Here is a 24,154-nt window from a genome sequence, read left to right as displayed (position 1 = left end):
GTTCCCAACATTTTTGGCCTGTGACTGTTTAAATGTCTTGTAACTGGCAGCAAGTCTAGTTCAACACTTTTTTTTTTTTTTTTTTTTTTGGTGTGTGAATATTTTCAGAGGTAAATTGATCCAGAAAAAAAGCAAAGATTAGATGACAGCCTGAAAAAAGTGAACATTGAGCATCTGAAATGTGTGTGTTTTTTTGTTTTTTTTCCCCCTGCTTTACTGGTAATTGTGACCCTCGGATACATCTCACAACCTCTTGTGGGTGTCCAGCACCACTGTCTTAGACCACTAGGTCTCTAAGACCCCCATATTTTTTTTACTGACACTTTTTACTGACACTTTCAAAACAACAACAACAAAAACTGGCAGTACTACTGATATCCCCAGATATTACTATGCTTGAACAGTATGCAGTGAGTTTAATGGGCAACATCAATGCTGTAATAAGTGGTTGTGATCAATAGAGGGCGCCAACATACAAGAAAGAAAACTTGAAGCTTGGTAGTTGTTAGTTGCTCATTTGTAGTCAGTGGTGTAAGAAGTACTCAGATCTTTTACTGAAGTAAAAGTAGTAATGCCACAGTGTAGAAATACTCTGTTGCAAGTAAAAGTCAATCATTCAAAATTTTAGTAGAGTAAGTAAAAGTACAAGAGTACAAGTCCTTATTATGCAGAATGTCCCGTTTCAGAGTAGTGCACATTATATTGCTTGATGATAATTATCGCATGCATTATTGTGTAGATCACTTCAGTTTTGCAGCTGGTAAAGTTGTTGCTTATTTTAATTACTTTATGCTGCACAGTCCTTGTGATCAGGTCTTATCCTATAATAAGACATCGTAATTTATTTGTTGGTTATATTTTGTATTATCAAATGTGAATCTGTTCAGTATTCACTAAAGTCGTCAGATAAATGTAGTTAAGTAAAAAGTACAATATTTCCCTCTGGAGTGTCGTGGAGTGGAAACATAAAGTAGCATAAAACGGAAATACTCAAGTAAAGTACAAGTACTTGAGTAAACGTACTTACGGGTACTGGTTGTGCGTTTTAGCACATATCTGTGAACCAGCTTGGAAAAAAAACAGGGGATGAAGGGTAAATGACATTAAAGAGGCTTTTACTATTATTACTATTATTAATTAAAAACATGAAGAGCGTGTTGTGCCCGATGCAGGCTAAACATATTTAACACGTTAAAGGGATAGTAACCTCTTTAAGAACAAAAACAGTGCACAGTTTGAATAAAGCAAAGAGAGAGAGAAAAAAGCTCATTAGCCATAAACTCATTAGTGAGTCTAAGTTCTGTTCACTGCCTCACTCCACTAATGATTTTCATTAAGGATCCTCCGTCAGACCAACAGGAGCCTCCTCGTGCTCATCAAGGTTGGGAGGACACGCCCTGAAGTTTGGAGCGGTGCAGTAGGTGCACGTGCGGGTCCTCAGTCTCTGTGGGCAGCGCAAACGGGAAACACTCAGGGTGGGAACTTGTACCAGTGAGGTCTTCCTTCGCCTTTTCCTCCTCTCTGGCGCATCCGCCGTCGAGCTCAGCCTGCCGTATTTACCGCCCTGTGGTCCCGGAGACTGGGGGAATCCACCTGCCGGAGAGCAGACACACCTCGGGATGGATGCCCTCAAATCCGCCGGCAGAGCGATTATCAAGAGCCCCGGAGTCCCGCGGCACACATGGGGAACTTCAAAGCACGAAAGTGAGTGAGGCAATGTGTGTGTTTTAATGTTTGGATGTGGTACAATGCTGGAAAGGTTTTTGGTGATGTAGCAAAGGCGGTAAAATGTACCAGGAGAGGGTTAAGAGGGACAATATGTGCCTGTGGCGGTTCGTGGTAAGCTAACGGAGTGTTGACGGAGCTTTTGTTTGTCTTGTTGTCAAATGCAGCTGAGCTGGATGTGCTGTGCTGTGAAAAGCACAATTACAAGCTGAAGCCTCTCACATAGTTCAGCCAGCTGTAATTTCTTTACTTCACTTCCTCCTGAGTGATGGCGTGTCCCACCGCCAGCTGTACCAAAACAACTGCAGCATAAATTAAAACTAGCTAGCTAATTCGAAGTGGTGCCTAAAAATAGTCGAGCAAAGAGCAGTCGAACTTTTTCCAATCTTCCAATTGTTTAATCAAGCAAAACCTGCCAATTTTTTTCCATTTGCATCTTCTCGAATTTAGTGTTTTATGTCCTTTTCAGTCGAAGATCAGTGGGTTTTGGACTGTTGGGTGGACAACAGGCATTTTAAGGTATCATGTTGGCATTTTTAAGTGATGAGCCTTTTTCTTTCTTTTGTCATTTTTTTTTAGAGTAAATGGTTAATCGAGTAATCAATAAAATAATAAATACAGTAATTCATAATGAAAAGTCATTTGTTGCAGCCCCAAAGTTAAATACCGCAATTCTACGAATTTGTGCATTCAAATCCTACAGCTGCACATACATATACTAAAGTGGGGTAGTTTTAGAGCCAATGCTGAATACTTTAAGGACGTGAATTGGGATATAAGTCTATAAGTCTAAATTAAATGATAGATGAATCGATAAACCACAACCAAATAACAATCAGTGACATAAATTACTTGAATATTGAGAATTATTTGCTCATAGTTTTTCAAATTCTTCAGAAAATATTATACAAAGTGTGCCAGGATGCTCCTCGGGTGCGACAGCGTGAAGTGCAGGAGGCTGATTGAAGGGTCAGAGCAGCAAACCTTGTCACACCATCAGTGACGAGCAGAGCGAGGGGCTGCTCTGTTGCCCACAGCTCTGCTGTCTTGCCCAAGTGTGAAGTGTCGTCTTGAATGCTCCCTCCCTGCAGCTACAACGCCTGCAAGCTTCTCGCTGCCCTAAATGCTAGCATGCTGCTTTTGCCTCATCCTGGATTCCTGCTTAGCGAATAATCAGCTGCCCATGCCAGCTTCCATTAAACACGACACGGCATGGTTTCTTCACGCTCTCTGGGACATGTTCTGCATAAATTATTGAATATTGAGTGTGGGATTTAAAAGTTTTCTCATTGGATTAGGGCTTTAATGAGTGTCTCAGATGGCTTTGCATGCTCTACCTTTCTGAATTTGAGCACAGGATGTCAACATTAAGTGACAGGTTGTTTTAGATGGATGATGCTGTTGATGGCTGCTGGGAAACATTTGATCTTGGCTTTTTGTGCCAACATTGATGGATGGGAGTCGTTATTATTTTCCGCGACCCATCATCACCATGGTAACTTTAAAATGATAAAAGCTGACAAACAAACCAACTACACGTTCTGTTGAAAGGCATTGTCTGTGTCACATTGTTAGCAGGAGCCTCTGCATTGTGCTTTTCTTCCCTTACTGCTGTTGGCCTCAGGAAGAGAGGGAAGAAAACGCAGAATAATATTGTCAGAGGAGAATCCAGCTGGATTTCAGCGCCTGATGACAGAAGCAGTTAGTGTCTTGGAGCCACCAGAGGAATCAGGCTGGAAAAATGTGAACACGGCAGTCACAAACTGCACAGTACAGACAGGGTGACTGCTGATGTCCAGAAGGTACTTAGCAGGCAATTTGGAGAGAGGACAGCCTCTGTATGCCAGCATGTGGCAATGCGTCAAAGCCGGCAATGCAAATAAGGCAACGTTGCAGCTGTTGGGCACATTCACACAAATTAGGTGTGAGTAAAACTGGAGAAAAAAAGAGATGACTGATCTGTGTCCTGTGAGGTGAGAGAGTTTCATGCAGAGTGTGGACATTAAGTTAAAGAAATGACAATATAAAGTTCATGCGTGGACAAATTCTGTGCATTAACCGTGCCTTGTCAAGCTGTTTAATAGTGATATTATGTAGAGACGTATTGTCAGGACTTGGTCATATAATGGCAAACCAATATCACAGTGAATTGTATTTTTAGGGCCATTTTAAAGCACAATTGGAAAAGTTTTACTGAACACACAAGCCCCTTTCAGACATGAACCTTGTTACATTGATGCAAGTGTTACACGTCGTCTAAAATCTGAACATTGTCTGAATGAACACCTGAGTCACTTACATGTAAAAGTCATGACAGTAATCTTAAGTCAGACCAAGTGACAGTTCAGTAACATGTCCAACACAGCACAAATCTGGATTGAATCTTGTCAGATTAACATCAAGGCTGCAGCAGCAAGTAAAATGCATGGATATTGCCTTTCAGTGTAATAAATCCACCCAATAACTACCACTTCACATGTACAAGGAAACTAAAAATGGGTTGACAAGTGGGAAAACTGAGTGAGCCATTTTAAAGTTGTTGAGGAGGTTCTTCTCAAGTCAAATCAGTCTAAAAAATGATTATTTTTCCCTTGTGAAGCAGCACAAAAGAGGCTTTCACCACAGGAATAATCAGACCACAGCACTCTCTGGTCTGTCTCACTAGTCATTATTTGAGGCTTTAATGGTAAAACAACTTGTCTCTGAGTAGCACTGAGCCTCTGTCATTTAAACACTCATGTGTTCACAAAGTGGTGAATGTCAATCCATCCTTGCTTGTGAGCGACTGAGCCTTTCCAGGATGCTCCTTTCATACCAGTCTTTTATTGCCCCTTTCCCACCTGTTGCTGCCGTCAAATTCAGAATAAGCAGATATTTACAAAAATCAATGAAGCTGATGAGGTCAAACATATCCAATTAACTATAAATATATTGTTTTTTGTACTGTTTTCAATCGAGTATATGTCAAAAAGGATTAGAAAATGACATTCTGAGCGAATATGTCGGCAGTCGCTGGTTGTTGGACTGATGGTGGTCGGTTGGAAAATTTTAACACATCCATTAACCCTATTCATGATAAATTAGTAAAGCCCAGGATGTTGGGTTAGTGTGTTAAGTTATACTAGCCATGTGAAGAGATACTCAGACAGAATAATTTCATTTTTACTCTGCCTTACAAACAAAAAAAAACCCCATGATATAAAAATGCATTTCTGCACATGTATGAAGCCAGCCTTTAGTTCTTTGGCCAGCAGAAAACTGACATGCAAGCACTTCCCCACCGCCCCTCGTGGCCATCCGTTGTCATCTGTTGAGGTCAAAGCCACTGGCAGGACGGAAGAGGACACAGCATGTGCCTGGAGTACAAGCCTTCCCTCTGGATCTCGTCACATACAGCACAAGCAGTACGGACCTCCCTGTGTCTCAGAAGTCACACTCACTTGCCCTTGGCACCAAGGACACCCAGGCTGTAGCGTCTGCATCAATTTCAAATCGTGTAGCTTTGAGACAGACTCAGTTGAATCCATTAAGACTGTGTCCTTGGGTTTAGGATTATTTTTTGTAATTGTTTTAGTGGTGGTTCTTTTAGATTCTCAAGCTTTATTGCTTTGAGGGAAATGTCAGAACATGCAGTTTGTATTGCTGTGTTTTAGAGTCCAGAGAAGGGCTTGATCTGAAATTAATGGACTCAAACCTCATTAGGCTGGACTGGTTGGAAACTCTGGCAGTGAATACAGCCTGCAGTTATATTACAGCTGACCAGGACTTGACTGAATGACATGCAAAGGCACTGGTGTCAGTTAGCGCTGACCCCGGAGGAGCAATTATCTCTCAATGGCTCGTTAAGACTCGAGGAGCCATGAATCAGGGACGTACCACTGTGGTAGGAGGAAGAGCAGCAGCAGTGAGGGCGCATGGTGGGAATACACAGGATAACGATGAAGGGAATGTCAAACCCAGTGTTCAGTTTACGGTTTCTTGAAACAAAGAAAATGTAAGACTTTGGTGTTGTTCACTGCTTTTGCTCGAAAAAACAACAAACGATTTATCAGTTATCAAAATAGTCAGATTACTGTAGATTGACTAATCGATTAAGTGTTTCAGCTCTAGTTGATTAAACTGCTGATTTTCTTCTTAAAAATTCAGTGTCCTGGTTCATTCTGACCAATCCTCAACCTTTGCTATGAAAAAGTTTTCAGCGGAAAGCTGCTTTGCATCAAATTTGCATCGCCTGAATGCTTTCAGTGATTAGGTCCTGGATTTATTTAACATGATGTCCACAGGAAAGGTTGAATTTGCATGCAGTGCGTGACCTTTTACAGTAAGGCCCTGTTTACAGTACACACACACATACACACAAATTATGTACCAAGAACTGACAAACAGAAGAGAATAAGAAACAAAAAGGAGGGTTGAAGCTGTGTGTGTGTGTGTGTGTGTGTGTGTGTTATGCCAGTAAGTGTCATAGCCCCAGATGTGCTCACATGACTGCTTATGTGTTATTTGAAGTATTTTGATCGGTGCATGTTTTTATGTGTAATGTTACTGTTTAAACAAAGAAGCTTCATCTCGCCGACTCGACAAGAGATGCTGGTTATAACCTACGTTTGTTAGCTAGTATGGTCTCACTTTTTTACAGTCGAACAATAACTTACTATTGACAGCGTTCAGGGTTTTCTCTGTCCGTGCCTGTTGTGCCGCTGTGGTAGGCCAGTTTCAAACTGCATGCTTGGCACTCTGCCTTAAAGTGTTCCCTCACAGCTGAGGTCCTCAGCATTTTGTCTTCCCTTTAACAGCTACGGTGAACTGAAGCATGTACTCACTGCTGCGAGTGAGAGGAATGCCAGGCGCCCAAGTGGTATTTCCAAATTTTAACTGCACTTAAAAGTATGAATATAGTACATGAATGTGCTGGCAAAATGTATTTTGAAGGTGGTAGCCTACATTTAGCGGGGGGGATATCCGAGTCACAGAACTGAAATATCTACCCAATGAAGGAATATGTGAATGGTTGAATATTTGAGTCTGTCTGCTCTTAGCTGTGGCTGGACGTTTTGTGCTACTGGGTTATCTTGCTGTATCACAGGCTGTTACTAAGCTGCGGTCCTCACTTGTTCTTCGGAGGCAGACCATTAAATTGGCAATATAAAATGACAGAAATCTCCCAAAAAATCACCCCCACCCAAAAAACAAAGAAACCGGTTATGGACTCAGCTGTTAGCCAATAGCTGAAATATCCATCCACTTGCCCAACCTTACAACAGGTGAGCTAAGACAGTTGAATCTGAAGTGCCATGTTATTATTCTTCCTATATTAGTTTGAGTCCAGGGTTTCTGAAGCATCAGAGTGGACTCTCACACACTTGTCTGTCTGATAAATAGCTCTGGCACCAGTTCCAGACATCACTTCCAAAGTCAACACAGGATAATCTTTGTAAAAGTTTATTGTAAATCCATTCAATTGATGGCATAATGTGCTTTCCAAACCTATAAATTAGATCATTTAAAAGGTAACAGCTGAGTCTTGTTGTTTTTTTGACTTTGGCGTTCGAGCATTTCCAGTTACACTCACAGATAAAACACCTGGTTAGTGAATGTTGCTCTCATCAGGGTCTGTAGGGAATATACACAGTTATTTATAAGTCCTGGTAACACCAATATGTGCTTTTAGCTGAGCTTCAGTCTATCAGACAATGATTTAACTGGGCAGATTTCCCACCTATACACTGCATAATTCATGCTCACACACTCATCAGTCTCTCCGGTTGCAGACTGAGGATAGATTAGATGATCAAGTGCTGCTAATGAGTTTTCATGGAACGTGCTTTCAGTAACCTGTCTGATGGATTTCTCATTTCAGAGATCAGCAGCAGCTAACATTGTGAGGTTTTGCTTTCATCAAACTGATGATATAAGTTATTTAAACCCATCGCATATACCTCAGTGTCCTTTCAATGCATGACTCAATAAGCTCACAGTTATTATATAATCAGAATTTCTACTTTCTAGAGGTACAACGTTAACATGGTGACATAGTGTATAAATCGTGAATTTGCCTTAAAGTGTATTTTTCCCCTCAGAAAGCACTTCATAGCTGCAGCCGTTCCCCTTTTAGCGCATGTTTATCGAAATGACTCAGTGAGCACGATGTTCAACCGCGGTTTAATTTAACTGTATGGATAGTAGTGGAGAGGATTTTGTGGGAGTGAATAACCTTTTGACTCCACACTGGCCAGAGGAGAACTACATGAGCTAAATCCCCCCAACAGTCTGATTAGTTGGATTATTGTCAAAAGCACAGCCACCTCAGTGACAGCCCTGCACAGACTTTGTGTTTGTCTGCTTCCTGCTTGGTTTTCGCACGTAGTTTTTCATTTCTGTGGAACTTGATGCACATTTTCAGCAGCAGTCTTTTTCATTCCATCCTTTTTCGTGCCTCTGACATTTGATTGATTATTACTGTGCTCTTCTATTACCACACCGCTCAGTGTGAGACTGTCTGTCGGTCGACTCATTGCTGCTGTCCAGACTGAAATAACATAATATAACAGCTATGGGATGGATTATTGTTAGATTTGGTGTAGACATTGATGTCCCTCTCAGGATGAATTGTAGGCCTCATAGCATTTAAAACCACTTTGTCAGGTCAATGTTTCACTTTTGTCCAGTAGCTGTACTGCTAATTAACAAAATTAGCATGCTAACAGGCTATGCTTAGATAAACATTGTACTTGCCAAACATGAGCATGTTAGCACCACTATTGCTAGCATGTTAGCGTAACATTAGCATTTAGCTCAGTGGTGCCGATGTACAGCCTCACAGAGCTGCTAAGCTTGGCTGTAGTCTCTTAATTTTGCTAGCCTTTATTTTTATTTCTTCCTGGTCTGTAGCCTACTGGTAGCTTTTATATTTTGAGACATGAATAGCAGTCTGTCAGTGTGAGTCTATCTGTTTGCTTTCAGTCATCCTCTTGTGAATCCACTTCGGGTTGCAGAGGTGTTGTTGTGGGTTGCAGTTTCCTCAGTCAAGAGGACACACAGTATTAAATGGATTTAGGATATTGTCACACTAAACATGTTTGGAGCAGGTTAAATGAAACTCTGCAGCGTTTTTGTGGTTTGTTTGGGCAGGTGAGAACAATGCTGTTCAACCTTCCACTGTGTTGACAAGTGCTTCACTATGCTAAATGCTCCTCTTGTCATACTTGTCAGCTTTTGTTTTAATCCTGTGGTCGCTATGGGTGTTTTGAAATTCAATAATGCCTCATTCTTTTTTCTGTCATAGGTCTCGGTTTAGTCAAAGCTTAGCGGGAGCCCTTCTGTCCTTTATCCCACAACTGTCGTGTCTGAAGTCATGCCTTAAACTCCCCAGCGTGCCAGGGGGATTCACCGTAATTCTTCTTCGCAGTTTAAGGATAACAGAGGACGTTTTAGCTGGTTATACACTGAACAGCGGGGATCTTTGCTTCCTCTGTAGTCAAAACAAAAGGGTTAGCGTGAATACACTGGAGTAAGGATGTGTGAAGTGGAGGTCGACTGATAGTGGATTCTTAAAGGTCGATATAATAACTACAGTTTGGAGCAGGAAAAAGACAGTGAGTGACACCATCAGAAATAAACAATCTTTGGATTTTATCATGAATTGGATAGCTGTTGAACTGAATATCTAAGTCAATAAATACCTTAATAAATGAGGACATAGTCTTCAGTGTCTATCAAACTCTTCATTAATTCTTTAAGTTGCGCTTGAATGTGGGAGAAAATGATGCTGCAGTTGTTTTCTTAAGATCGCTGTAAGAATGAAACATTGGGAAAAATGCAAAAACACCGTAATTCAGAAGACCCAACTCAGGCAGCATCAAAGAACTACCATGATAATCTTTTTTATAAAGTAAATTACCCTTTTATTACTGCACCCGTCTGTGGTGTTTTCATGCATGGCGTGCTTCACTTCTGCAGCAGCTTCGTTGGCTATTTAAGCATTCACTGTTTTAGACACCAGAATTAAATCATTAGGAAGAGAATATTCTGAAGTGTGATTTCATGGATTACATCGTGAACAGAACATCCTGAAGTGTCATTTGGTGGATTATAATCCTTGAAATTTGTCATATCTATTTATAATGGGCGATAGGATTATGTCTGTTGCGCCTCTGGTTACATTGTACATTGAGGATCTGAAAGTCTGTGAGTTCATTTCATGAATTTAAAGTCACATAGCTGGATTATTTGGTGGAGAGAACGCCACGTTGGTAAATAGAGGAACAGTTGAATGATTTCTTTTCCTCCCTGTCTGCCTGTCTTGTGTCACGGACAAAGAGCTGATAGTGTTGCGTTACATTTTTCAGAGATAACAGCAGGCTTGCTGTAAAATCAGCTGTTCCCTGAGACCTCAAAGGTTTAGCCCACATTTTCTAACTGTGTCGCCAGAGTAATGCATTGAAGGTTTTTTTTTGGAGTGGAGAATTGCTGTCTAAAAAAAAAAAGATCTCTGATGTCGTCTGCTTTGAAAAATGAAATTTAAAAGTCTGTTTTATGCATGAAGTGCACTGGCTGCCAGTGCCCAAGAGTCATAAACACTGCCAGCAGCCATAGCTTTTAAAACGGTGCCGATTAATCGGCCAAACCGATTACTTGGTCTAGTGTGAATCTAACAAGATGAAGTTAATACTGCTGAGACGTGACTTTGAGTATGTATCAGGAGGTTTGGTTCAATCTGTTAAAGCCTATTTTTCATTTTGTTGGAAACGTTACTACAAATGCTTGTTTCCTCTAGGAACAACAATGAACTTCTGTGTTGATTTTGTTGTTTCCTGCTCTGGAAAGTATCCTCCAATAACTCAATTACAGCTCAACATTCACACGCAGAGTCAAATATTTCACGATGTTGATTTTTCAGTCTTCATGCTGTCTTGTGGCTGTTAAATTTAAAGCTGCGAGTATATTTTCTTCACTGTTGCACTGCACAAATATTGATTTTAAAACCTCGGCCCCACGTTATTAAAATCTGCTCCACATCATATTCTTTATTGATTTTCTTTGTGAGACCTTTGGGACTTGTGTTATGGCAAGTGTGTAATGTGGCTCACAGTATATATAGCATGTGCTGTGAGTGGATATGTTTGGTAACTCATGTTCTTTTAAAGCCTTCTAGATTATATAAGCTTACATTTGATCACTTTTAGCCAGGTTGGCCTTGATCATGAGGTCATCTTTCACTCCTGTAGGCTAACACTGAAGAAATACACGTCTGGCTGCCTGTTTGACATTAATTAACAGTAACGCATGTATTCAAATCACATCTTTGGCATCTTACATACAGCTCATTATTATGCTGTTCCATGCGGCCTCTCTGGAGTGTTTTTAGCACCAACAAGGTTCCCCTGCCTGAAGTAAAGTGAATTATGCAACACAAGGAAACTGAGAGATGCTATCTTGGGATAGTCTCACACACACACACACACACACACACACACACACACACACACACAATATCCAGGTTCCTGTTTAGTGTGTACAGTGAAGTTCTAACATCTGAGTCCTCTTTCTACCTGATGTGTGTGACAGCTGTCTGTGAAATGGGATATGCTGTCACTCTGGTGTGAGAGTCCTTTTGAGCATGTTTTCAATTGTTATTTTGTGTGTGTGTGTGCGTGTGTGTGTGTGTGTGTGTGAGAGAGATTAAGTACTGCAGATGCCTGTGCGTGCGTGTGTGTGCGCACATGTGCATATCAGCTGAACCTGCTCCTCCACTGGAGAGCTAAATCCCATCTCCGTGTTCTGTACCTCTGAAAAATTCAAACTCCCCTCACCATTTCTGACACTTCATGTCGCTATCTGAGCACAGCGGCAAGAGCCGAGGAGCCCACTCCCAAAAATAACCGTACCGTCGGAGTGAAAATGGAAAACTCCTGTAGCTCAGTGCTGTGTAGAAACGCAGAGTTCGCTTTATTAAGGTTAAAACAAAGCAAGAAAGCCCAGGAGAAGTTTTCTCATAAGATAAGTTATCTCCATTTCGTGATTGTCAAATGAATTAAGATGAGGTGTTGACGTCCAGGCCATCTGAGATTAGTGAATTAGCTTTTAACGGTTTCCTCTGATCATCTTGATCGTAATTATGAAGCCTGATGGTGATGATAGACTTTAAAAGCACATGGAAAATGTTAGAAAATTGCTGCTACTCTTGATTAATTTTCAATTCTTTTTTGTTTTTCACTTAAATTATTCACATCTGTTTTGCATAAAAATGATTTTAGATGCCCTTGGCTAACTTTGGATAAGGTCATACCGTTAATACAAGGGCCTAATTTCCACTGGGAATGTGGGGGACGTGTTCGCCTCACTTTTCAAAATCCTATTTTTGTCTCATAGTTTCTGTTTGATTTATGCACTAAAATCTCTCTAAACAGAGTCATCGTACTATCCAGCTGCTAAACATAGATGAGAGAAGCTCAACAGCAACAACCATTAAGTGCAGCGGTGAGTTATTTTCAGGATTTTTTTTTTTATCACCTGTCAGACAATCTCTGACAGGCTGAAAAAAGCACTTCTACTTCTGAAGATGCTAGAAATAGCACAGTGCTCCTTGTAAGCAAGGTGGAAAAATAACAATACCACAAAGTATCAAGTCCTTGTCATAGAAGTTAAACATGAATTCACATTATTTATCGCATTTTTCATTTTTAGCCATGCTAGCTACATGGCTCTATGGATGGCAGTGTCAGTTTGTCAGTGTGTTCACCACTTTGGACTGAATGTCTCAACAACTGTCAAATGACATTCCTGGTCCCCACATGATGAAGTCTACTCACTGACTTGCTCCTCTGACTTTCCTCTAGCAGCACTGTGAGGCTTTTTATGAAATGACTCGAGGACCAGTGGATGGATCGGCATAAAATTTGGTAAATACGTTCATGTTCCCTTCAGGATGAGTTGTAGTAATATTTGTGATCCCTTAACTTTTCATCATCATCATCATCATCAGATCAAAATATGAATTTGTCCAGTGCTTTGGTTTATGAGCAAATCCCTGCAAAACAAATGACATTCCCCGAGTCAACATGGTAAATGTTATGACTTAAACATGGGCATGCTGGCTTTGTCATTGCGAGCATGTTAGCATGCTGATGTTAGGTAGCTGTGCTTTGATCTAAATGCTAAGTACAGCCCGACAAAGCCGGTGGCACAGCTGTAGTCTTGTTTTTGTCTTACTGCCATCATTATGGAAAGCACAATAGCCAATTTCATCATGTCATTTGCTACATTGATATAAATACATATAAATGAAGGCACTCACTTGTTTGTCTTTGACTTCATTGTGTCCCCCCTCACTTCTGAAACCAAACCCTTGTATGTACTGTACCTGCAACCCTCTGCAGCCAAATATAGCCCTCTTAACTCGCATACTGATATTTAGCAACAACAAAGATATACCAAGAAAAAAATGTATACTTTAGTTTGAATGAGTCATTTCCAAACTGTCCCGCACAGCCCAGGCACTCACATTGATTAGCCTTTTAATACCCTCTGATACTCCAGAGACATGAGACCTGAGAAGCTGAGGTATCCGGCTGTGTCAGACTTGCATCCATCACTCAGCTGGAAGGGTCTAAAGTGTTCTATCGCATTAGAGGGGATTCCTGTGGGATGTCCTCATCTATTAACGGGGCGCAGAGATACACTGTCTCAAATGAGATCAGCAGGTCTCAGAGGTGGCTTGTTTTGCTTTGGTGCGATAATGGATGGGAAAGCTAATGATTGCTCAAGCAAAGGCTTGTTTTCCTAGCGCTCGCATTGAGATGGGGATTGGGAAAGCCTCGGATTCTGGTTGCTTTTTCTTTTACCCTTGAATAGAAAACAAAATATTAAATATAAACCTATTATTTCATGAATGGATCTCTGTTGACGTAGTTATTTATAGTTAATGAAGACGTTGCAGTGGGAGCCAGCATACTCCAGGGGGAAAAGATCGGTATCAGCAAAGGGAAAATCATGCCCTGTTTGAATTGCTAATGAAAACAATCCTTCCACGGTGCTGAGCGATTATGCGTGATGAATAAATAGCCGCGAGGAAAGATTTCCTTCAGTGTGGAGCTGTCTGCGTTTTTAATGTGGTTCTGTTATTTTGGCATGTGCTCTTTCTCAAAGTGAACTTCACTGCACCTCAAAATATCAGTGTTGATAGAGCCCTTGATTTCAAAATGCTTAAGCAATGACTGTAGGATGAAACTGTAGGATGCATATTGGTCAGTGGGTAGAAGAATTGATGCTGGTGCTTATATAACCAACATGGAAATCTCAAAAGTATTAATTTAACAGACAGCAGCGGTCTACATGTCAGGCCTAGAGGAACAGTGGCTGCTGAGGTGCTCAATAAAAATGATACAAGGCACTTTCAGTGGACATTTACTGTGCAAGTCACCTCCATATTTAATGGCCTTTAGTCAATGATAAACTATAACTGTCAGGAGATTGTAAACAGCCTGCATAACGAACAATCTCTCCTCTCGCAGTGTTGTGTTTGATTAATTAGCGCATAGTGAAGCAGATAAATGAGCATTTAAACGGCTTAACACAAGCTTTTCTGAATAAAGCTGGTATTTAACAAAGGCCAACAATCCTCATACCCAAACAGAAACATAGGCTGTGTGTCGGCGTCCTCCCCTGACCCACATGATTGCTGCAAAAATGATTCATATTCATAAGGTTTAAGGCAACTAAAATTACTTGGTTATGGTGAGGAAATGATAGTGACGGATGAAAGACACCAATGCTGCACAACTGGAAGGACACACGCTGCTATTTCTGGTCTCCAGTGTCAAATTCAGACAGTTTGTATACCCACCCACTTACCCCAACCCCAGTAAAGCAGTGGCATGCAGCTCATGCTTTTGCTTCTATGTAGGAACAGTCATTATTTTTACAAGAGGTCACTTAATTAGTTGGCCATGTGGGGGCAGCACAATAAGCTGTAAACATAACATTGACATATTATCATCTTATGAACTTGTTGTGGCCTATAACATGTTGCCTAACAGTTGCCCATTCACACATCTGGCAGATCCGGCACATCACTGGACTTAGATTTACCAGGTGACCTGGTTAATCTGGTTAAGTCCGATATTCATCCTCCTCTCCTCTGTTTTGGTTTGGAGATTTTTCGAGCTTTATTTGCTGAAAACAGTTGGGAATGAGGTTGATGAGAGAGGCAACAGTGAACCAGTAAATCTGCTGAAATAAGCTGAAAGCTAAAAAGCTAAATGCTCAGTAAAGCTGCAGGGATCTGCAGAGTCTGATGATAATTCTGTGTGGGCTTGTCAATACAAGGCACATTTCACACACACATTGTCATTTGAGCCATTGTTCAGGGAAAAAAACATCGATAATACAGCTCCTTTAAACATTTGAACAAACAACCAGAGTTGCTGTTTTTCTGGTGAGGACAGTCTTGGATAGGCCTGACTATGTTATATAAGAGTCTGGATATAATTTCTCAAGAAAGAATTAAAGCAAATTTAATATGTGTAATGTAGAAATAGTGGCCTCTTTGTGAATTAGTTCTAGCTTTTCCACCTGTGCTTACTTTGCAAATAGTGGCATCCTGACTGAGCAGGAAGATATATAGGGTGTTAGTCTCATCCACTATCATGGGAAAGTGCTGCTGCAGTGACATCCCACTCGACTTCAGATATCATTTGACATCAACCAGATATACAGCGCACACCGGCACTCCTTTATTGTCTTTGTCTTCTGGGGAAAAACACTGTTACTGGGTTGTAGTAAATGTAATTTTCTGTTGTTGCGGTGCCACTATACACAATGAGTTCTGCATCCAGGAAATGTTGCTTTAAAAAAAAAAAAAAAAAAGTCAGCGTGTGCTTATCTGGCTCAGTCCTCCTGCACAGCATCATGCCAACCAACTGTCACTGTCTGCAGAGCAAATATTAGCACAATTTTCACAGTGGGACGCCGGCTATAAATAGAGTACAGGGAGTCATTCAGGAACAAAACGCAAATGTCTGTGTTGACTTCTAATTTTGAAGCATGTGATAATGCCTGCCCGCAAAATAACCCCAGCGCTAATCCCATTTCATTCTCTGGACACTTCTGAGGACAAAACATGCTTCGTAGAGTAGAGAAGATAAGGCTGTTTTACAGCTGTATGTGAAATCGTCGGTTTGATCCTTTCTAATTAATGATTCACAGAGCCTTTGGAGAACAGTTCCTGATTCGCGGGCGGGGGGGGCGGGGAGGTGAGGCCTTTGTTTTTTATTATAACTGCAGTCAGTGGCAATTAGCATTCAGGAAATTATATGAAAGTCTTTGATAAAGTTGTGATTGTTTTTTGGCAATCATTTTTAATAGGTTGCTTATTACACAGGCTGTATATGTCATGCTTCCAGGCACATTTAACATCTGAAAGCTGAATTTTTTAAGCAAAAATTTTTTTTTTTTTTTTTTCATAATTTTTCAGTTCTTCTTTATTACTATAAAGTCATACATGTGTTTTACCTCCACTCCCTGTATATTAGTACTGAGCCACCTCCTAAGATACAGGCAGCAGCCGCTTAACTCTGCTTAGCAAACACTGGAAACAGAGAAACGGCTAGTCTGGCTCTGTTTGGACCCCCTGTAAAAACAATTACATGTTAATGAGTGAGATTTAGAGGTGCTGGCAGACATACCACTGACAGAGCCGAGCTAGCTGTTTCTGTCCATTTCCAGTCTTTGTGCTAAACTAAGCTAAGCTTCCTTAGCTGCCTTTTTTGACATTGAGATAATGTTTATTTCATCTTAAAATGATTAAACAGTTAGTTATTTATGCTACATCATACGCTTTAAGTATCCTCTTTTTTTCAGTTTCTGCTGTAAGATTACAAAGCTACACGATGTCAGTCACTCGACAAATTCACATTTCTTCTTTCATATTCCCAGGCTGTCCTTAACAGCTCCCACTTTGCTAGAGCTCTGTTTGCTCAGCTGTGCAGAGATAACTCACACCATCATTATGATTAACAACAGATATGGTGTTTGAAGTGAAAGCAATTAATGACGGCTTTTGGTGAGAAGGGGATTATGTTGAAAGATCCACACCAACACTGATTCATTCAAGGACCTCCAGGGCAAATTGTTGATTCATAAACCTGAATTATTTCACTCCAGAGATGCTTTTCCTGCCAGTGAAACTTCAATAAAGGCTGAAAGGAAATTGTTTTTCTAAGTACTGAAGCTTGATGACCCCACAGTGGTAGAAAATATATTGTTTTCCAAGTAGACACGAGCCAAGTTAAATCATTGTCTTCAAGGATTTCAGTCATTCATTTTATTGGTTTTGCTTCCTTCTGTCTTTCTCTGACAGTTTGTCAGCAGAAAATGAAAACCATCAGATTGAGATGAGAGTTCAATGAGCAGGCTGTCTAAGAAACTCGCAAGAATGTTGTAATTAAACCGTGATGTAGCGGCAAATAAGAACGTGGCTGCACTCGATACAGCTGTACTGAATGTCGTTTTGTTTTATGTTCTTCTGTCGAGGTTTTCAAATGAAGTTTCAAATGTCATATTATGATATATAATACACAATACACAGATAAGTAAATACAGGTAGGTATTCAGTACATTTTGACTTGAACTCTACAACACTCTGGAGCTTTTGGAAATTGGATCACACAAGTTAGAAGCAGTCCTACACAGCCAGCGCTGGAATCTACAAATAGGAGAGACTTAATATTAGCGGAGCGTCAGCTTTATCTGCAGCTTAAATAAATACAGCAGCTTCAGACTGAATGAATAGACATGTTAAAAACAAACAAAGGAGTTTCGGTGTCTGCCTCTCACTCTAAAAGCTGTATTGTCATATGATTTCCGTCAGTTTGATACTAATGATGAGGAATACACCACGGAGTAAACCCAGTTTGTAAAAATGCATCCTATTTCTGTCTGTTAAAAAAAAAAAACAAGACCTTGTCAACAGCAGCTCTTTATTTAACCACTGTGTTTTGGTACAGAGCCTTTGTCATGATGCGAATACATTACTAGATTCCAGCTGATGAACGAAAACAGCTCGTTTAGAAAATCACCTCATCTGTTACTTACATATTGAACGTAATACCACCAAACATACAGGAACTGAAATGATTAGCAGTTTAATCAATCTGTTGATCATCAGAAAGGTAATTGGCAGCTACTTTGATTAGTTATTGTTATTTTTGATGTTCCTCAGTCTAGTTAAAAGTGATAATAAATTGAAAAACTGAAAAACAAGCAATATGAAGATGCCACCTTTGGCTTTAAGAGGACCATTTGTCACATTTTATAGGCATTTTATAGAGGTGCTGATGTTTTTATCTGTAGTCAAACATGCATCTTAATCTTTTGAAACACGGTCTTAAGGGAGCAGGTGCTCTGTAGCGTTCCTGTTTTGTCAGCTATCTGTCCGTGCAAAGACAGGGGAGTGAAGGTAATGTCGAGCTGGCTGCATGAAATATCATGACGTGAGGTTTTGTGGTGGGGCCCATCGGTTGTGGAGTATTTGCTTCCAGAGGTGGGAGTGTGCTACTGCAGTTCAGAGCGCAGGCTAATCCCACTGTTATCTGAGCACTTTATGTGGTTTGTACACTTCTTTTGATGCCTAGCCAAGGTGTTCAGCAATGTAATTTGCAGGTACCACCTCCTTGCTGCTGCTGGGATTTTAGTTAATCTGCAGTTGCTTGGCAACATAGGCTGTTTGATCACATGACTCTGTCTTTGTTGATGCTGTCAACGTTTGAGGAGTAGCTTGTACGGTCGCTCTGATTGAGAGGTACCTAGTATCCCCAAGCCCCTCTGATAAGCTAGTCTCTACGATATATGTGAGGAGGGGGATTCATTTTGAATTTGGGGGTTCAGTCAGAGGAAGTGAAGGTACAGGAGGTGAGAGAGGTGAGTGGAGAAACAGAAGAGTGAAAGCTTGAAAGGAAGGACTTAGCTTTACTTGGTTCCCCCTCAAGGCAGAATCAGGAAACCAGTTACACCCCCCCCTCCCACACACACACACACACACACACACACACACACACACACACACACACACACACACACACACACACACACACACAGCCCACCATCCTCCCGGAATGTGCGGCCTATTTTCCCTGTCAAGGTGGTGTCCTAGATTCAAAGTTCCATCGGATGAGTAAAACAGTAAAGCAAAGAGATTATATCAAGCAGGATGTGGAGGATGGGGGTGTCAGCTGGGTCTAGAAAGCAGCTTCCTTACTCATATACTGATGTTGTGCCTATTCCATTGGATTTAGACCAAGATGGTGTGTGAAACCTCCTTAGAAAAAAAAAAAAATGGCCTACTTTCTGACCTGTAGGGAAATTGAAAACAGGGATTGCCTTTGTTATTTTGACCCCAGAGCGTACTAATTCCAACAGTATTTGCAATTAACTCGGATGATGATATCTTGGGAAAATGATGTGTGTGTGTGTGTGTGCGTGTGTGCGCGCCCTGCATGCCTGTGCATTTGCCCTTTCCTGCTATATTGTGCCTGTGTGCATATCTGTGCACTCCTGTTTGTGTTATTAATTAAGCGTCAGTGGAGGTGTTCAGAGCAGAATTCACCGGGGTACGATTTTGACTTCTCAGTGCAAATTAAATTACTGAGCGCCGAGCTCAAAGAGACAGCTGGTGATCACCGCATGTAGCTGAAGGCGTGCAGAGCACATGGTACCCATTATGCCACAACAGTCAACTCAGCTACTGTGAAATTCTACACTTGTCAGTAGTTCGTTCAACAGAGTGTTGAATATTTTACTGAGCTCAACATCTCAGGGCAATGATATTATAACTTATACCTCGAGGCCCAGTGTAGCAAAATGTCATCAAATCTGTCTGTGCCTTCATTGTAATGCATTGATTCTTTTAGTGTGTGTCCCAACTGTGAGGCTTTTGTGTGAGCGTATTGGAGTCCGCGCACTTGCTGCAACAGCCTGCCTGTGAAAGTGTTGCCAGGCATCAGTTTAATAAAGATGCAAACATCATCAGTGCGCCACCACCGCCCTCCCTTATCTGTTTTGCCCTCCTTTAAATTAGATCACCTTGACACACACACACAGATGACAAATGTACAGCATATGGAAACAGTGAAAGTTCAGATTTTTAGTCTTCCTCAGTATTTTCTTCAATGTGGTAAAATCCAGTTAGCCTCCCTGCACTTGTTCCTGTCACTCTTATCAGTCCCACTCCCTCCTTAGACTCACAGGATTTATTAAAAATTGAAGCGCTCCTCTTTTGGGGGGGGGGGTAATATGTTGGAAACCCTGCAGCATCAACATGAAGCTCTTTAATAATTCATGTGTGTAGCCTGGTGATGGCGCAGCGTGGACTCTAGCACTTAAGCTTTGTAGCGCTGTGACATTTTAAAGGATGCAACCATGCAATAAACATTTGACCAGGAGTTAATGTGTCTGAGCTTGGGATGACCAAAACTATACTGAAGGATCATTACTGGACTTGATCAAGGTCAAGTGTTTGGAGTTGACCCCTTGCAAAGCTGCATCACCCTTATTTACCGCGCCAGTCAAGCTTTTCGTCCTAGCATGGTGCATGTGCAGTTTCCAAATGTAACAGTGACAGATATGCTGCTAAATAAATTTTTGGAATAATGAATGGGTCAATTTCACACATTAGGCTGCTCATTTCTAGGCAATGGCCATCAATTATATCACTTGAAATGATGACTTTTGTAATCAGCTGTAAAAGGGTCTTAAATGCTATATGCACATGGTCGCTACGGAGATATAATGCTGAAAGATAGAGGGTAAAACTACATGTCCCAGGTAAAAAGTAAGCGATCCTTACCAGTCATGATGAGGAATAAACAATGAGTTTTGCCCTTCTGGTGACGAGTGATTGCAAGCATTAAACTTGGCTAAACCAAACAAAGAGCAGTACAAACCAACTATTGTTACTCTGATTATAGTAGCATGTTGACTCCCACACAGCGGCTGTTCCAGTCCCACACAGAGTTTTCCAATATAACCAGTAATCCCAAATTCTAATTTAGTTTGATATTCTAACTTTATACAAAATGTAGACAATAAGCTTGTCAGGTGGGCTTGTTTGCAGTTTATGTCAATCAAATAAACAGTGTTTAATCTGTTCGATCCAGTTTTGTTCTTGTGTTTTTGGCTTTGGAAAGGCTATAAACTGCTCTGTAGCGCCTTGTTGCGTTTGCTAACCTACGTTTATATGAACAGTTGCTGTCGTGGGATGGGTTTAGGGAAAGGTCAATTTGTGATACCCATTCGTAGATTTCTTTCCACAGCTTTGGTTGTATGCTCAAATCTTATATGGTTTTTTTTTGCCTAGATTGTCAAATATCCACTGCTGAGAATTTCATTGCCACCTCAATACAGTGGAAATGGAGTCAGTAATGCTTGTTTGTGATGTTTAAAGTGTTCAAAACATCATTTTTTAAAACTCAACAGTAAAATCCCTTAATGTATAATACCTTTATGTTGTTAGAGGGTGAATCCCTTTGTGCTACTGGCGAGCTGAACCTGACCTCTGACCTCCTGTGGGGAGAGGAAAGAAAAAGGATGAATTTCTCCCTCATGGATCAATAGAGCATTAAGGAGCCATTCTTAAATGGTAGTGACCCTGCTGGCTCACAACAGTAAATATATTACATTCACTCTTTGAATAGCTTTAAATATTAAAGGCACGTGAGACAAAATATGAGACTTGTAATCATCACACACTTCTCATCCAGAACGGTCAGAAGCAGCAAACCATGTCCGCCGTCCAGCATGTGCCCCGAGCATTCGCATTTAATAACATAAAATGTGCTCTCTGGTTTTAAAGCAGCCCCCATAGTGTGAGTGAAGATTAGTTAATAATTCAGAGTTGTTGGAAGCGTTGTAAGGGGATGGTGTTCTCTGCTGTTCGCCTTCACAGCTGCATGGGGCCTGCCAGTGACAGATGGCTCGGCCCATGTGGAGGATCTGATGCCAGTGTAGCCTAGCAGAGTGATTGTGTGCGTGCGTGCGTGTGTGTGTGTGTGTCTGTCTGTCTCTCTCTACATGCTCTTCTTGTTCTTACTCTTTGTCAATCTCACGCTCTCATTTCAGTGCATGTTATGAGCAGAATTACCTCTGTTTGGAGAGCGGAAACAAAGGAATTTTCAGGTCTTTGCTGTTGTTGGCTGCGCATGTATTGTGTGGTCGTCTTCGTCACTGCTGCTTTAGTGTTAAGAGAATGCTTGGAAATGCTGTGCGTTAATTGATCGTGTCTCAGTTATCGGCCCTTTAGGTTTAGCACAGAATGTGGTCTGTTGCTTGGTTTTGTAAGTCGTTCCTCACCTGATGCTCCACTGCAGGGTGTCCAGGTGTTGCTGAGAGATATTTTAAGTTCTCTGCATGAGCACGGTCCCCCTCCCTGCCCACAGTAGTCAGCTAGAGGACAGCTTGATGCTACCTGTTGGAAATCACAGCAACAGCAGGTCACTGCAGCCGTTCTGTGCAGTCTATCTGAGTCCAGCTGATCCTGGGTTTGTGGGGCCTGTGCTGCAGTTTTTTTTTCCTCTTGGATCGATTCTGTTTTCCACTATAGAAACCTTCGCTTACTATCCAGTTGGAGATGATAACAGATCTCAGTCGAATAGGATGTAAGATGTCTTCAAAGCACAGTGTGGAACAATTTTACCGTGTGTTTATTCTCGTAGTAGAGTTGATCTTTTCATCTTATCCTTATCTTCCAATACACACGCCATTTTCAACTTTTCTTATTACAGTAGCACAGTGGAAAACATATTGCAGAGCTCCGACAGAGAGACATTTCAAGCCCTCCGACAGAAAATAATTTCATAATAAAAATTCTGTGTGATCATTATATCCCACATAATTTGTGCAAAGTATGGCTGCATATCCACAGCGGTGTCTGCTCAGCTGTGATGTTACTCTGCCAACTCTCATGCTGTCTGTGCTGAGTATTGTAAACAGTCTGCTCAACAAACTATGCAGTGCAGACAGCCACTCGAAACAGTCTCTGACAGACTTTGAAAGTTGTATTTTATGAGTTGGGCCACATTCTTTCGAGGTGATCTTTCCTAACATATAAATCCCCTTTCAAAACAACTCCTTAAATCGAGCTAGAGATGGCCAGCCTTGACTAAAGCCCCCTAACTGTTATAAATATATAAATTTCAGTGAATTAACATTTTATTAATTTAGTTTATCTGACTTAAGTAATGCAAAAGCTAAGTCCAGTCATGGATAATAAAAACAGCCAAATTAATGCTGCTAAAAGGGTAACTAGCCTGATGTTAGCTTAGCAGAGTAGCGGTAACTGCCAGATCAGTTTTGACTGTAGTTCATAGTTGGTGTGCAGTCAAGCTTCTTTTAAATCACTTATTGAAATGTGTTAAAGTGTAAATGAATGTATGATATTAATTTCCAGGAAATTGTGATTATTATGAAAAAATAGATGGAAAGCTAAGAGAACACATTGTGTTTGTTGATTTGTTGTTTTTTTTTTTTGTGGCAGTGAAGCACGTCAGTACTAAATTCCTCTCATGCCCTTGTTCAGTTGCATCAGAGCGTTTTGGTGATGTCTTGATGTCTTGTCTTTTTGTCCAACCAGAGCTGCCAGAGAACTGGACAGACACCAAGGAGACTCTGCTGGAGGGGATGGTGTTCAATGTGAAGTACCTGGGTATGACTCTGGTGGGCCAGCCCAAAGGAGAGGACATGGCCTCCGCTGCCATTCGCAGAATTGTAGCCACGGTGAGTCACTGGTACCGTTCTGACTCATATAACCTTATAATGTAAGTTAAATTGGCTCTGACATTTCACAATCACTGCTTGACAAATCTTGCCTGCTATACCTGAATTTCATTGTAAGTACTGAATACAGTACATGTGATTGTACAGATGTTTGCATCAAATTCTGTAGGCAAGGTCAACACCTTCAGCAGTGATGGGAAATTTCAAGTGACATTGTGAAAATTTCAATTACAGCGATGCTTATTATAGAAATTCTCTGGTGGATTTGTGAAATTACAGCCTCAAACTGCAGTGCGCGTTATCTGAATGACTAATAGAGGAATGCTTGTCAACTTCAGTTTTAATCCATCTTATTCTGATGACCCAGGACAGCATTTTGTCAGGATTGTCATTTATGATAAATGTGTAAATTGTTGCACCTTATCTACAATATACTAAGCTTTGAGAACCACTGCAAACAATGAAAGGGAGACTGAATTTGAAGATGTTCTTGTTGTCCATAACTCAATCAGTCAGAGCTCAGCAAACGGTCTATTCTAGGGAAAAAAGTTACCACCACAAGTGCTTTTAGACTGAGTGATCCGTGTCCTTCACCCTCACCTCTGTCTAATTCTCTTGGCGTGTGGTTATTCTTGGGTCATGTTTATATCAAGGTCAGCACGGC

The 24,154-nt window shown here is 41.0% G+C and overlaps 1 protein-coding gene across 2 annotated transcripts in view; it reads left to right on the top strand.

Annotated features, from left to right (window-relative positions):
• The first annotated feature begins 1,314 nt into the window (after positions 1–1,314).
• Positions 1,315–24,154, top strand: part of LOC143336153 (low density lipoprotein receptor adapter protein 1) — a 41,320-nt gene continuing 18,480 nt past the window's right edge. For both annotated transcript variants that reach the window (XM_076756097.1, XM_076756098.1), the window contains exons 1-2: positions 1,315–1,704; positions 23,348–23,490. In XM_076756097.1, the coding sequence (XP_076612212.1) occupies positions 1,620–1,704; positions 23,348–23,490 (228 nt within the window). In that variant the 5' untranslated portion in view covers positions 1,315–1,619. The remainder of the gene's footprint in view (positions 1,705–23,347; positions 23,491–24,154) is intronic.

This window comes from Chaetodon auriga, chromosome 18 (genome assembly GCF_051107435.1).
Source record: "Chaetodon auriga isolate fChaAug3 chromosome 18, fChaAug3.hap1, whole genome shotgun sequence".
In the NCBI taxonomy this organism is placed as follows: Eukaryota; Metazoa; Chordata; class Actinopteri; order Chaetodontiformes; family Chaetodontidae; genus Chaetodon; species Chaetodon auriga.
This window is presented reverse-complemented; position numbering and strand designations above follow the sequence as displayed.